We start from the raw sequence: 16,233 nt of genomic DNA, 5'->3' as shown, positions 1-16,233 counted from the left end.
AACAGAGAAGCAGATTGCATGCGAGTACGTACAATCGCAGAAGTAAGACAGCCGTATCCACATGGGACGCAAGTAGCTACTCAACGGAATGACATCCAGTATTGGGTCAGTAAACACAATCATCGGAAATGTGTTTAGCTGCAGTCCCCTTCCCCTTGTGTGTGTGTGTGTGTGTGTGTGTGTGTGTGTGTGTGTGTATGTGCGTACGTATGTGTGTGTTTATTGCAAGTAGCAGTAATGATCTTGAACAAGCAGACATGTCGAGTTTTACCGAAATTTATGTAATTTTCCTATGTTTACTTATACTGTCTGAAATGTTTGCTTCATTAATATAATGAACTAACTTAAGCACCTGCTGCTTCGTTCTCGTAGACTGTATGGGCTGCACAGATTCTTTTTCTTTCTCTTTGAGCGAATTTTATGTTGTTACGCTCATTCCTCATGTGTAAATCTGCACACTGTGGAAACAGTGTATCTCTTCCACGCAACTTTAGCTGCAGACTGGATATTAAAATGTGATAAAGCAATTCTTTTCTTCAAAAAAATTTAATTCAATTTGTGTAGTATTACGAATATTATTCATGTACAAATTAAATATCTGTAACAGCGTACATCTGAAACTGATATGCCTATGTGGAACTGCACTTAAATTCGTTATCTATTTCATCATCAATAATGGTTGACTTGACTAGTAATTACAAAACAATTTTATAAACTTATTATTGGCCTACTGAAAACTTACGAATTTAAAGATTAGTTTACCGAGCGAGGTGGCGCAGTGGTTAGACACTGGACTCGCATTCGGGAGGACGACGGTTCAATCCCGCGTCCGGCCATCCTGATTTAGGTTTTCCGTGATTTCCCTAAATCATTCCAGGCAAGTGCCGGGATGGTTCCTTTGAAAGGGCACGGCCGACTTCCTTTCCTAATCCGATGAGACCGATGACCACGCTGTCTGGTCTCCTTCCCCAAACAACCAACCAACCAACCAAAGATTAGTTTTTTTTTTCCTATGCAATTATGTCAAAGCCGATGAGTAGTCGTGACTTTCTTTAATTTAGTTCACAAATTACAACACCGTCTAGACTCTTCACCCTAAAAACCAGAAAGCGATTCTGGTAGCAGTTAGTCGGAGGTTTTTGTCGATCCTTTCTTTTGAGTTTTAATGGTGATACTTCCATAGAAACTTCCATCCCCTAATACTTATTTCTTTTCTTTCCAACCGAGAAGTCAAATACTAATAATTTTGACTTTAAAAATGGTTTCATGGTGAAATATACACAAAACTTTTCATCCACTACTGCACCCCAGCGGTCGAATTTGTAAAAACACTGAAACGCGTATTTTTCTTTATTTCGATCTGAGAAGTAAAATACCAGTTCTGATAGATGTAGCTTTAAAAATACTTTAGTCGTTCTATAATACCAATTTATTGTAATAAAAACTTTCACCCACTGTTTTAGCCCCTTGGAAGTTGAATTTCAAAAAATGCCGAAATACTTATTCTGACCGAGAAACCGAAACCAATTTTCGTAGTTACAGCTTCAAAACTGCACTAATAGAGATATATTTAAAATAAAACATTCATAACTTATTTGAATACATTCGCGATGGAATTTCGAGAAATCCCTTCTTAAACGATGCCTACAGTATAAGATTAGCACCCTCTCCAAACTGCAATTATGTATCGATTGTGGTCTGGGCTGGGTGATGAGTTAGGGAATCTGTCAGAACATTTGCTTTTACACACCGAGATTAACCACAGAAAAAGTGTTAACGATACTGAATAACCAACAAGAGCTTAATAATCGTACTATAATCATTTAATATGAGCCATGACAATACTCGTAGTATGTTTACGCAAAAGGATTGTATTTTCATTCAATGCCCCAGTTAGAGGTGTTTCTAATGGAATATGCGATATCGACTACCTTGCCTTTCAGTTCAACCACTTTTTCGGTTGCTTTTGAGAAAAGTTTCAACGCCATTACTAAGAAACATTATATCACTGTTGTTGTGGGTTGGCAGGAGAGCCAACCCGGTATACTAGAGGAAGCCGAAAGGCACGCATTTTAGCTCACGCAGGCTGGCGTGAGGTATGACTCAGTATCAATAGTAACTGGTAATGGCGCCTTGCTAGGTCGTAGCAAATGACGTAGCTGAAGGCAATGCTAACTATCGTCTCGGCAAATGAGTGCGTATTTTATCAGTGAACCATCGCTAGCAAAGTCGGTTGCACAACTGGGGCGAGTGCTAGGAAGTCTCTCTAGACGTGCCGTGTGGCGGCGCTCGGTCTGCAATCACTGATAGTGGCGACACGCGGGTACGACGTATACTAACGGACCGCGGCCGATTTAAAGGCTACCACCTAGCAAGTGTGGTGTCTGCCGGTGACACCACAACTGTACTCGTCTTTTCAGGGGCTTTCGTATGTGATTAATTTTAAAAGAAATATTCTTGCTGGACTGACAGAGTTACGAGTATTAACCATACAGTACAGTTACATGCGTACTATCATCTGTCGGAAACTTCGTTTCGATATCTTGAACCATTCACAAAATAATAGAGTTGTAGTGTCTCAAGCGGGTTATCCATTAATTTCGTTATGTCTTTGTATTCCCGTTTGCTTCTGACGTAATGTTTTGTTTTTATACTCTGTGTGCTTCGTACTTATAGTTTGTTTCATGTTACGTATATGTTGTGACCGCGTATATCTTTTATGATTCTTCTGACTCGAGTTAATAAATAAATATGATGAAAACATTCTTCATAATTTTGCAGAAGAGTAAGAAGTATTTCACTGTCATCTGCATCTTGTAACTAATGCCTATGGCACACGTAAGCGGCCACCTTCTTGTCACGAAGTCCGCTGACAAGAATTCGTGTGTGACGCCGTCAAAATACTGGCCTCGTTTTCCGTCCGTCGCATAGGGAGGCGCGACCTAGTTCACGCTCTCGCACAGGGGACGCAACAGAGAGATCAACATCGCTATTCGTGCCGTGTGCACCAGTGATCAAAACCTAACATTCCCCGGAAGATGAATAGGCAGACATGGTCACATCTCTTGGCCACCTGGGTCCCCGTACCTCAACCCCTTTAGATATTTGCCTGTCTACAAAGAAATGAAAAAGACCCCAGAGAAGAATTGATCTTTCGGATGATGAATAGTGTTGGACTTCTAAGAGATTGCCATAAAGACCTCAGAAGTGCTACACGTGCTGCTGCCGAGAGAATTCGAAAGTATAGTGAAGTCAGAGGTGGTATTTACATCTACATCTACATACATACTCCGCAATCCACCATACGGTGCGTGGCGAAGGGTACCTCGTACCACAACTAGCATCTTCTCTCCCTGTTCCACTCCCAAACAGAACGAGGGAAAAATGACCGCCTATATGCCTCTGTACGAGCCCTATTATCTTATCTTGGTGATCTTTCCGCTAAATGTAAGTTGGCGGCAGTAAAATTGTACTGCAGGCAGCCTCAAATGCCGGTTCTCTAAATTTCCTCAGTAGCCATTCAGGAAAAGAACGCCTCCTTTCCTCTAGAGACTCCCACCCGAGTTACTGAAGCATTTCCGTAACACTCGCATGATGATCAAACATACCAGTAACAAATCTAGCAGCCCGCCTCTGAATTGCTTCTACGTCCTCCCTCAATCCGACCTGATAGGGATCCCAAACGCTCGAGCGGTACTCAAGAATAGGTCGTATTAGTGTTTTATAAGCGGTCTCCTCTACAGATGAACCACATCTTCCCAAAATTCTACCAATGAACCGAAGACGACTATCCGCTTTCCCCACAACTGCCATTACATGCTCGTCCCACTTCATATCGCACTGCAATGTTACGCCCAAATATTTAATCGACGTCACTGTGTCAAGCGCTACACTACTAATGGAGTATTCAGACATTACAGGATTCTTTTTCCTATTCATCTGCATTAATTTAGATTTTTCTATATTCATAGTTAGCTGCCATTCTTTACACCAATCACAAATCCTGTCCAAGTCATCTTGTATCCTCATACAGTCACTCAACGACGACACCTTCCCGTACACCACAGCATCATCAGAAAACAGCCGCACATTGCTATTCACCCTATCTAAAAGATCATTTAAGTAGACAGAAAACAACAGCGGACCTACCACACTTCCCTGGGGCACTCCAGATGATACCCTCACCTCCGATGAACTCTCACCATCGAGGACAACGTACTGGGTTCTCTTACTTAAGAAGTCTTCGAGCCGCTCACATACTTGGGAACCAATCCCATATACTCGTACCTTAGTTAGGAGTCTGCAGTGGGGCACCGAGTCAAACGCTTTCCGGAAGTCAAGAAATATGGCATCCGTCTGATACCCTTCGTCCTTGGTTCGCAAGATATCATGTGAAAAAAGGGCGAGTTGCGTTTCGCAGGAGCGATGCTTTCTAAAGCCGTGCTGATGCATGGACAGCAACTTCTCTGTCTCAAGGAAATTCATTATAGTCGAACTGAGAATATGTTCGAGAATCCTGCAGCAAACCGATGTTAAGGATATTGGTCTGTAATTTTGAGGATCCGTCCTTCTACCCTTCTTATATACAGGCGTCACCTGCGCTTTATTCCAGTCGCTCGGGACTTTACGTTGGGCAAGAGATTCGCGATAAATGCAAGCTAAGTAAGGAGCCAATGCAGTAGAATACCCTCTGTAAAACCGAATTGGAATCCCATCATGACTTGGCGATTTATTTATTGTCAACCCATTCAGCTGATCACAACCCCAGGGATGTCTATCACTATGTCCTCCATATGGGAATCTGTACGGGACTCAAACGGCGGTATGTTTGTACGATCCTCCTGCGCGAAAGATTTATGAAGCTCAACTTCGAACTCAATTATTTTCCCTCTGCTGAACACCTTCTGTGGGTGTTTGTTTGGGCTAAATTCTAAAAGCTGTATCTCTGTAAGCAATAAAAATTGAAAACTTTTATTCTAATTTTTGTATTCTACCACTTCCTAAAATACTATCTATTCATGATGCAACACGCTGTGTATTGTATTTGTTTATACCTTTTAATAAAGTTTCTCACCCGTGTAAACAATTTTGGCGAAGAGTGAGAGCTATACATTTATTCGTTGCATGTGTTACTTAGGGCTTATACTGCATTTTGCACTGGTCGTATCGTGAGACGGTACTTGGTGTACTGTCTCCCAGAGAACGCGGTAATGTGATTCCTGCCTTACGCCCTAGTGGTTCCGCACCCCAAGTTAAACAGACATGCTCGCTCACCTTGCCCGGCATGTCCCCACCGTTGAACTGCTTCTCCAGGAGTATGGCGGCGTAGCCGACGTTGTCGCTGGAGACCAGCGAGTTGGTGTTGTTCATGGAGGTGGGATGGACGGCGTACCAGTTGATGGCGCCCAGCGGATGACCCGACGGCGTCTCGATCCGCAGCTGCACCATCGCCTTGTCCACGTCGTGAGAGTACCTGCTCACACACACAACCAGGAGCACGTTCAATCTATTATCACCAAGAGTACAACCTTTGCTAACTGACTATCCTGTCACCTGCCACACAAACTTCTTCACGGATCCACACAAAATGGGAGAGTGATCCCTACCTGTCTCCAACAGGGCTGGAATTTAGGACTTGTTCCCTGCATAGTGTAGCTAAGCTGGACAAAATTTTTTAGAATGATTTTTATCATTTTTCGACATTTCTACTACTTTTCATTATCTTCGTCTTTCTTCGATTTACTCTCAATCCATAGTCTGTCCTCATTACACAGCCCCTAGACCACGGGTGCCAAATATAATAGAAACAGGAAAATTATATTTTGTTTTCTTTAATATATCGTCACTTAGATTGTCTCACAAACTCAAGGCATGCCGTCAGCAAATTTTTGTAGGTATCGCATGTCTGTATCACTCCGCACATCATTAACGACATTCCAGGTTGATCCTTGCTTTTTGTGTCAGATTTCAAGATATGTCTGCCCACTTCATTCCAGACCATTTTAGTAGGATGACAGTCATCGTTTGTAATGACCACCCCATATTTTTTATTACCTCCTGTTTTTCCTTTCATGCAATATACTTCTCATAGAACACCGACTACTGTTTTGGGTCAGTATTCCGTTGTAACGTGAACCCTTTCCCTAATAAGCGCAATCAACATGGTATAATATGGTAGCGAAGTGTGTGGCGGCAGTACTTCTGATGCATACACCATTCTATTTTCACAATGTCGCCAACTCTTTACCCTGCAAAACATACCGAAACCATAACAGAACTCCCTCCGTATTTAAGTGTCGTAGAATGCACTGTTGGTGCACCCTTTCCCCTTCAGACTGGCGAACAAATGTCCTCCTTCCGGCACCAGAAATCTCTCATTTCGATTAGTCTGTGAATAACACTTTCTTTCACTCTTCATACGTAGGCTTACAATGTTTCCTAGCCCATTCAAGTCTCTTTTTTTTATTTACGAGTTTCAGAAATGGTTTCTCCGCCACCGCACGTCACTTTGCGCCGGCGCCTCCTTTTTTACTGGAGCAGCAGTACCGAGCAAGGTGGCGCAGTGGTTAAACACTGGACTCGCATTCGGGAGGACGACGGTTCAATCCCGCGTCCGGCCATCCTGATTTAGGTTTTCCGTGATTTACCTAAATCGCTCCAGGCAAATGCCGGGATGGTTCCTTTCAAAGGGCACGGCCGACTTCCTTCCCCGTCCTTCCCTAATCCGATGAGACCGATGACCTCGCTGTCTGGTCTCCTTCCCCAAAACAACCCAAACAACTGGAGCAGCAGGTATGTGTCTCTAGGCCGGCCTGTGTGGCAGAGCGGTTCTAGGCGCTACAGTCTGGAACCGCGCGACCGCTACGGTCGCAGGTTCGAATCCTGCCTCGGGCATGGATGTGTGTGATGTCCTTAGGTTAGTTAGGTTAAAGCAGTTCTAGGTTCTAGGGGCCTGATGACCTCAGATGTCAAGTTCCATAGTGCTCAGAGCCATTTGAACCATTTTTTGTGTCTCTTGTTTATTTCTAGCAATCCTGTGCGAATTTGTGATGCTGTTTTGAACCTGTATCGTTAATCGTAATTCCGGCGAATTCATCATCACTTTTATTTGGTTTATAGTTTGTCCTTGTCGTTTTTGTCGTGTAGGGTCCTTATTGATACCTGTTGTCTCCTGGTGGTGAAGAGAGTAAGACACGCCACATTGTTTCGCAATTTGGGGCGTGGATAAAACTGCTTGTCTGAGTACTTCAATTGCAGCTTGTTTTTCTATGGATGTCACCACTCTTGCAGCCTTAGTAATGATGTGTACTCTGTCAGCTGTCGCTAAGGAACTGAAGTGCAGTAAACATGTAACATGTATCGCATCACCGCTTGGAGTGAACTGCGGACGTCGCAGCACTACAGCGAAAAGCACGCCGGTATGGAACGGGCATTCATTCATCACACAGGTGAAAATACATACCCGTTAGGTATTACCCGGCAAGATGAAGAGAGAATGTGGCAGTTAGCAGGAACTAACTAGGTCAGGTGTCTAGGAACAGCCACTCTCCGACTGAAGTAATGCGCATTCTACGGCACGGTGCAAGTACGCAAGACGAACGCGGAAAATGCCTTCTCGGGCACGCGCAACGTTTACGGTTAACGAGATTAAATTTGTTGGCAATGAGAAAGAGTTGAGATTTACCGAATCGACGGAGAAGCTCACGGAACGTGCAGCCAAAATGTCAAAGTTGAGAAGCAGCACAATGGACTGCGAATTACGGAAGAAAGAACACTAAGCTGAGTGGAGTGAAATTCAAGTTTCTGCGCCAAAGAAGATGAAGCAAGGTGCTTACAATGAGTATTCCATTTACGACATGGACGAATGTATTACTTGGCAGCTATTATGAAGAATGTAAAGAAATACCAACTTCGTGAAAACTTAAGCTTTTAGCGCACGGAACTGAACTCCACGTCTAGCAAGAAAATTCGTAGAACAGTTGTTCTCTCTAATCAAAAGATGCCAAAATAAACGTGTTGTTACGTGCGAATGAGAGGACGAGTTACAACAGGTACATACTACATTAGGGTTTACGGAAGAACGAAGCATCGGAGTGAAAGTAGTCAGTGGTTCACGTAGATGAACCATGGATCAGGACATGTTACACCTTGAGTAAATGTGGCAAAGTGACAGTATATGAGAAGTATAGCCGAAGGAAAGGGCCAGTTGGTGTTCAGATGTTGTGCATGCAGGCGATGACACGATTTCATTAAGGATTCACATCTTATATGTGACTCAAATAAGCAAAACGACGGATTCAGAAATGGGCCATGAAGCCTCTTCTTTATTTATTTGGAGAGAATCACAAGTCATCTTGATACGTGGTACTTACCGGAATTAAGGAAAATGTGGAAGGGAGGACCCACCAATATCACCTTCTTTTCACACAACCTGTTTATTTAATAACAAATAAACTTTCGTTTACAGATAAAAGGAGCATTTAACTATAAAATTTTCTTTAACAAAATGAACAAATTTGCAAAATGATTTTGACCTTAAACCCTAAGTTGAATAAGCTTTTAATCTTTGCAAAGAAATCTGAAGTGCTGTATTGCAAAACAGCAAACAATATGGCAATGCATCCAGAATGAGATTTTCACTCTGCAGCGGAGTGTGCGCTGATATGAAACTTCCTGGCAGATCAAAACTGTGTGCCCGACCGAGACTCGAACTCGGGACCTTTGCCTTTCGCGGGCAAGTGGTAGAGCACTTGCCCGAGAAAGGCAAAGGTCCCGAGTTCGAGTCTCGGTCGGGCACACAGTTTTGATCTGCCAGGAAGTTTCAATATGGCAATGATTACAAGACGACCGGACCTGCAGCCCGCCCGTTATCGGGTGAAACAGCGGTGTTTACTACCGCGCCGGATACAGTCTGTCTTATCAAATGTCCTTCTGCAACACGTGAAAACTGTATAAGCACCACTGATGACAAGACTGGTTCAACTAGTTAAAACAGATGACTTAACTTTTAATTTGAAAGCTGTATGTTGAAAGGTTCGGGTTTAAGACGCGCACCTGTGCTCAAAGGATAGACAGATAAGCTAACAATATGACAATGATAAGACTTACTTCAAAGCAACCAACCTCTTAATTTCAATCGGCAACCAAAGTGCGACTGGATCCCAATCCGTCCGTTCTGACAATTTTATTTTGGCTAAAGCCCTGGTAACAATTGTCTGTTAATAATTTCAAAGTTAAACTGATTGTCAGTTATTAACACCGCTCTGAAGGAACGTCTTAAACATGCCTTGCGCACACTTATTACAAGAGGACCCACTCGGCGGAACCAGAAGATCCAGCCAAAATACACCAATAATGACCCGGTCTTTCAAACATACAAACGAACAGCTTAGTACAATAGGTTGTTCAGATTATAACTAATGACTGAGAAATGCAATTACAATCAAAGAACTGAACCGGTTAACAGCTAAATTTAACCATAAGATCCCTCTTTTGTTTAACGGCAACCTGTGTCTTAGTACAATTGTTCCGGCTGTGTTTACGACCAGGAGCTGATTTATTAGGCCGGACGAGGTGACCGTGCGGTTCGAGGCGCTACAGTCGGGAACCGCGCGACCGCTACGGTCGCAGGTTCGAATCCTGCCTCGGGCATGGATGTGTGTGATGTCCTTAGGTTAGTTTGGTTTAAGTAGTTCTCAGTTCTAGGGGACTCAGAGCCATTTGAACCATTTTGATTTATTAGAACATTAATGATCGGGTACAAGTCAGAAAGGAAAGGCAGTATAATAGCGGGACAAATTTTTAAACGACAAGTAGTGGTTTAGCACAATACTACTGCCTAAATTTGCGACCAAAGAGCGAACCGAGTGAAACTATGAGGGTCGCGTAAAAACCAGAAAATAATAAGGAGGCAGGTAGAGAATGAAACAAATCACCTCTAGGATTACAGAATGCTACTCCCCTTTATGAGCAAGCAGTTCCATGGATCCACGGTGCGTCGCGGCGGCCACTGAGTGGCGCCTATGAAAGCCAGGTAGAAAGAAATGGTTCAAATGGCTATGAGCACTTTGGGACTTAACTTCTGAGGTCATCAGTCCCCTAGAACTTAGAACTAGTCAAACCTAACTAACGTACGGACATCATAGACATCCATGCCCGAGGCAGGATTCGAACCTGCGACCGTAGCGGTCGCGCGGTTCCAGACTGTAGCGCCTGGAACCGCTCGGCCACTCGGGCCGGCAAAGCCAGGTAGAAGAGGGCAGCCAGGCCACGAGCGGTCGTCAGACACGAATGTTGTCAACCAACCGACGGTATGTCGGCCTGCTGCCTGTAGTCGATGCTGACCCCGGCGAAGTACTCTGGTATCTTCGCTCCGCGCAGGCACTCCTTGCACAGCTCGTGGCTTCGGCCGCTCGGACCTCGTGACCACCTCTTGTCGCGACGCTACCGCCAATCCCTAAACTTCGTACCTACCTCTCGGGCCAGCATACCCCGTATATATATCGGCAAGCAAAGACCTTCTAAGGACACAACCCACAGATACCAACTCTTCCTCATAGACATTGGCCAAAAGGGCCGCAAGAGGGATAGTCGATACTACAGCTGAGCCAGTGGCGCCAGACAGAACAGTCTACTAACTCATTTGCGCCACGGCTCACATCTTTCTTTGACAAAACTAGATACACAAATGCTGCAATATTTCCTAAATGAACAACACAAAAGTGATTGGAGTTAACGCATTATTCTTCATAGCAGGTTAATATGTAATCAATTAAACTCAATTCCTCTTACTGGCAAACGCTCTAGTCCGCAATGATATGCTGGTGAGTGCTCCGTCAGAGGAAAAGTTTTGGAATTGAGCACCATGAGAAATACTTTTATCGATTTCCAGTAATGCCTTTACCCACTCGGAATATTTCTAGTCACTGTAACTTTCCACAATGTTTGATTAGACTAAAGTTCAGCCAGTGATGACTCTGAAATTATTTTCAATAATGACCGTGATGCGGTGGCAGTAATAAACCAATCTCACATCGACAAGATTTTTAACAACCTCCTGTCTCTATTAAATAAAAAAAGCCACGAAGGGACTCATAGTCTCACTTCATAGGAGTTCACTAAATCGGAGCACCAGATTTACGTAATCCATTCGTGTTAGACAAGAAACACTTGGAAACTCGTATGTTATCGGGTTAGCACAATAGATTCAAGCGTAACATTAAATACCACAACGAACATAGCATTCTGATTTTGAAATCAGTTTTCGTCTTTTGCAAACTGTGTTGCTTGTAAACGTGGTGATGGTCACGTGGCCTGTCGCGGTGCTCCTCCTGTAACTACACTGGAATGTGCATCAGTAATTCTTCCCCACTCCATGTTTATCGGGAGTAAAAACAACGGCGCTGCCACTGTGTCGAGAGTGCCACTTGATTTTGTCGAGTGATAACTATTCGTGAGTAAGGGGGATGGAAAGTAGACTGGTGTGGCTGTCAGAATTTGGATCGAGGAGGGAGGCGTGCCAGGATGATCCGTGCAGTTATCTGAACCGCTGTACCAGCGTAAATGCCTAGTAAGCAGGACACCCGGGTTCGATTCCCAGCCTTGTTACAAATTTCCACTCGCCACTTCAGTCTATATACATAAATATAGCTGTCTTGTATTTATACAAGACTCTTCTGGATAATATTACCTCTAGACGAAAATAATCACGTGCATCTGACATGTTTATCAATATACTACCCCTCTGGTTACTCTATCACATCCATAGTGTTACATGAAATCTAACGGGAGCCATGTTATTATTATATGGTATCTACAATGAGTTGGATGTCAATTATTAGGTTTACTGAATTTAGTGAGTGACAGTTAACATATGTTGTTATTTAGGAACTCATGCACTATTTAATCAGAGTTGTAGGTACCTGAGGATATAGTTCAAGAATATGAATTAGTACGTTTTCAAGGAACACAGCAGAGTCTACATCTACATCTACATTTATACTCCGCAAGCCACCCAACGGTGTGTGGCGGAGGGCACTTTACGTGCCACTATCATTACCTCCCTTTCCTGTTCCAGTCGCGTATGGTTCGCGGGAAGAACGACTGTCTGAAAGCCTCCGTGCGCGCTCTAATCTCTTTAATTTTACATTCGTGATCTCCTCGGGAGGTATAAGTAGGGGGAAGCAATATATTCGATACCTCATCCAGAAACGCACCCTCTCGAAACCTGGAGAGCAAGCTACACCGCGATGCAGAGCGCCTCTCTTGCAGAGTCTGCCACTTGAGTGTATTAAACATCTCCGTAACGCTATCACGGTTACCAAATAACCCTGTGACGAAACGCGCCGCTCTTCTTTGGATCTTCTCTATCTCCTCCGTCAATCCGATCTGGTACGGATCCCACACTGATGAGCAATACTCAAGTATAGGTCGAACGAGTGTTTTGTAAGCCACCTCCTTTGTTGATGGACTACATTTTCTAAGCACTCTCCCAATGAATCTCAACCTGGTACCCGCCTTACCAACAATTAATTTTATATGATCATTCCACTTCAAATCGTTCCGCACGCATACTCCCAGATATTTTACAGAAGAAACTGCCACCAGTGTTTGTTCCGCTAGCATATAATCATACAATAAAGGATCCTTCTTTCTATGTATTCGCAACACATTACATTTGTCTATGTTAAGGGACAGTTGCCACTCCCTGCACCAAGTGCCTATCCGCTGCGGATCTTCCTGCATTTCGCTACAATTTTCTAACGTTGCAACTTCTCTGTATACTACAGCATCATCCGCGAAAAACCACATGGAGCTTCCGACACTATCTACTAGGTCATTTATATATAGTGTGAAAAGCAATGGTCCCATAACACTCCCCTGTGGCACGCCAGAGGTTACTTTAACGTCTGTAGACGTCTCTCCATTGATAACAACAAGCTGTGTTCTGTTTGCTAAAAACTCTTCAATCCAGCCACACAGCTGGTCTGATATTCCGTAGGCTCTTACTTTGTTTATCAGGCGACAGTGCGGAACTGTATCGAACGCCTTCCGGAAGTCAAGAAAATAGCATCTACCTGGGAGCCGGTATCTAATATTTTCTGGGTCTCGTGAACAAATAAAGCGAGTTGGGTCTCACACGATCGCTGTTTACGGAATCCATGTTGATTCCTACATAGTAGATTCTGGGTTTCCAAAAACGACATGATACTCGAGCAAAAAACATGTTCTAAAATTCTACAACAGATCGACGTCAGAGATATAGGTCTATAGTTTTGCGCATCTGCTCGACGACCCTTCTTGAAGACTGGGACTACCTGTGCTCTTTTCCAATCATTTGGAACCCTCCGCTCCTCTAGAGACTTGCGGCACACGGCTGTTAGAAGGGGGACAAGTTCTTTCGCGTACTCTGTGTAGAGTCGAATTGGTATCCCGTCAGGTCCAGTGGACCTTCCTCTGTTGAGTGATTCCAGTTGCTTTTCTATTCCTTGGACACTTATTTTGATGTCAGCCATTTTTTCGTTTGTGCGAGGATTTAGAGAAGGAACTGCAGTGCGGTCTTCCTCTGTGAAACAGCTTTGGAAAAAGGTGTTTAGTATTTCAGCTTTACGCGTGTCATCCTCTGTTTCAATGCCATCATCATCCCGGAGTGTCTGGATATGCTGTTTCGAGCCACTTACTGATTTAACGTAAGACCAGAACTTCCTAGGATTTTCTGTCAAGTCGGTACATAGAATTTTACTTTCGAATTCACTGAACGCTTCACGCATAGCCCTCCTTACGCTAACTTTGACATCGTTTAGCTTCTGTTTGTCTGAGAGGTTTTGGCTGCGTTTAAACTTGGAGTGAAGCTCTCTTTGCTTTCGCAGTAGTTTCCTAACTTTGTTGTTGTACCACGGTGGGTTTTCCCCTTCCTTACAGTTTTACTCGGCACGTACCTGTCTGAAACGCATTTTACGATTGCCTTTAACTTTTTCCATAAACACTCAACATTGTCAGTGTCGGAACAGAAATTTTCGTTTCGATCTGTTAGGTAGTCTGAAATCTGCCTTCTATTACTCTTGCTAAACAGATAAACCTTCCTCCCTTTTTTTGTATTCCTATTAACTTCCATATTCAGGGATGCTGAAACGGCCTTATGATCACTGATTCCCTGTTCTGCACATACAGAGTCGAAAAGTTCGGGTCTGTTTGTTATCAGTTGGTCCAAGATGTTATCTCCACGAGTCGGTTCTCTGTTTAATTGCTCGAGGTAATTTTCGGATAGTGCACTCAGTATAATGTCACTCGATGCTCTGTCCCTACCACCCGTCCTAAACATCTGAGTGTCCCAGTCTATATCTGGTAAATTGAAATCTCCACCTAAGACTATAACATGCTGAGAAAATTTATGTGAAATGTATTCCAAATTTTCTCTCAGTTGTTCTGCCACTAATGCTGCTGAGTCGGGAGGTCGGTAAAAGGAGCCAATTATGAACCTAGCTCGGTTGTTGAGTGTAACCTCCACCCACAATAATTCACAGGAACTATCCACTTCTACTTCACTACAGGATAAACTACTACTAACAGCGACAAACACGCCACCACCGGTTGCATGCAATCTATCCTTTCTAAACACCGTCTGTGCCTTTGTAAAAAATTCGGCAGAATTTATCTCTGGCTTCAGCCAGCTTTCTGTACCTATAAAGATTTCAGCTTCGGTGCTTTCTATCAGCGCTTGAAGTTCCGGTACTTTACCAATGCAGCTTCGACAGTTTACAATTACAATACCGATTGCTGCTTGGTCCCCGCATGTCCTGACTTTGCCCCGCACCCGTTGAGGCTGTTGCCCTTTCTGTACTTGCCCAAGGCCATCTAACCTAAAAAACCGCCCAGCCCACGCCACACAACCCCTGCTACCCGTGTAGCCGCTTGCTGCGTGTAGTGGACTCCTGACCTATCCAGCGGAACCCGAAACCCCACCACCCTATGGCGCAAGTCGAGGAATCTGCAGCCCACACGGTCGCAGAACCGTCTCAGCCTCTGATTCAGACCCTCCACTCGGCTCTGTACCAAAGGTCCGCAGTCAGTCCTGTCGACAATGCTGCAGATAGTGAGCTCTGCTTTCATCCCGCTAGCGAGACTGGCAGTCTTCGCCAAATCAGATAGCCGCCGTAAGCCAGAGAGGATTTCCTCCGATCCATAGCGACACACATCATTGGTGCCGACATGAGCGACCACCTGCAGATGGGTGCACCCTGTACCCTTCCTGGCATCCGGAAGGACCCTTTCCACATCTGGAATGACTCCCCCCGGTATGCACACGGAGTGCACGTTGGTTTTCTTCCCCTCTCTTGCTGCCATTTCCCTAAGCAGCGAAGTAAAATGAATAAACACAGAAGATATCTCTTAAATATGAGCCGTTCCCTTTCCATCGTAACAACAAAAAGTTTAGGTGACGGAAGTAATTTATGAATGATCGCTGCTAAAAGGCAATTCCATTTTCGGCTTGAGCTGTTATACAATTACTGTCATTTATATCACCCTGTCAGCTGATTTTGGCGATATGTTATTTTCAAGGACTATTCCTAACTACTCCACAATATTTTGCGTCGTCACGCTATGAGGGTGTATGCAAGTATGTGTCTGTCATTTAAATATGTAGATTTTATATTATTAAACTCGAGCGAGAACAACGTTCGGTGTGTTTGTAAAAACGCACGGCGTTACGGCGGTAATGGTATTTAAAATCGTCGACGAGTGTGGAACATTGCTCTCGCTCGAGCCTACATCAGAATTTGTACATTTAAACGACAGACGCACGGGTCTACACACCGGCACACAATGACGGTGTGAAAATACGGCGAAAGGAGTAGTATATGCAGTCTGGTACAGCGCCGAAATCTGCTGATCGTGTAACGTAAGTGACAGTAAAGGTGTAACAACCAAGGTGGGAAACGGAATTGTCTTTAAATAAGGGTCTAGCTCTGGCGCCAGTTATAAGAGAAATATAGATAATCCTTAACATATAAAAGACAGTAACAAAGAAGTAGTAAGAAGAAGCCACATTTAGATGGGATACCTACTTAGCGTCAGGACAGCAGCAGAGGCGGATGAAGACAAGAATGTTAAAAACGGATTATAGGTGGTGTGGTGTGTAGTAGTTTCATAGAGATGTAAAAATTAGGAGGGGATAAGGAAAAATGAACGGTAGCAAACCACTAGCGAGATCATTGACGTACAAAACGGTCGAAC

The 16,233-nt window shown here is 43.9% G+C and overlaps 1 protein-coding gene across 1 annotated transcript in view; it reads right to left on the bottom strand.

Annotated features, from left to right (window-relative positions):
• The window catches only part of LOC126237363 (neutral ceramidase-like), a 327,593-nt gene that overhangs the window by 139,957 nt on the left and 171,403 nt on the right, over window positions 1-16,233 (bottom strand). Inside the window, exon 6 of the mRNA XM_049947431.1 lies at window positions 5,275-5,473. Within this exon, the coding sequence (XP_049803388.1) occupies window positions 5,275-5,473 (199 nt within the window). The remainder of the gene's footprint in view (window positions 1-5,274; window positions 5,474-16,233) is intronic.

This window comes from Schistocerca nitens, chromosome 2 (assembly GCF_023898315.1).
Source record: "Schistocerca nitens isolate TAMUIC-IGC-003100 chromosome 2, iqSchNite1.1, whole genome shotgun sequence".
Lineage (NCBI taxonomy): Eukaryota > Metazoa > Arthropoda > Insecta > Orthoptera > Acrididae > Schistocerca > Schistocerca nitens.
Note: the sequence above shows the minus strand (reverse complement) of the source record. Positions and strands in the feature narration are given on the sequence as shown.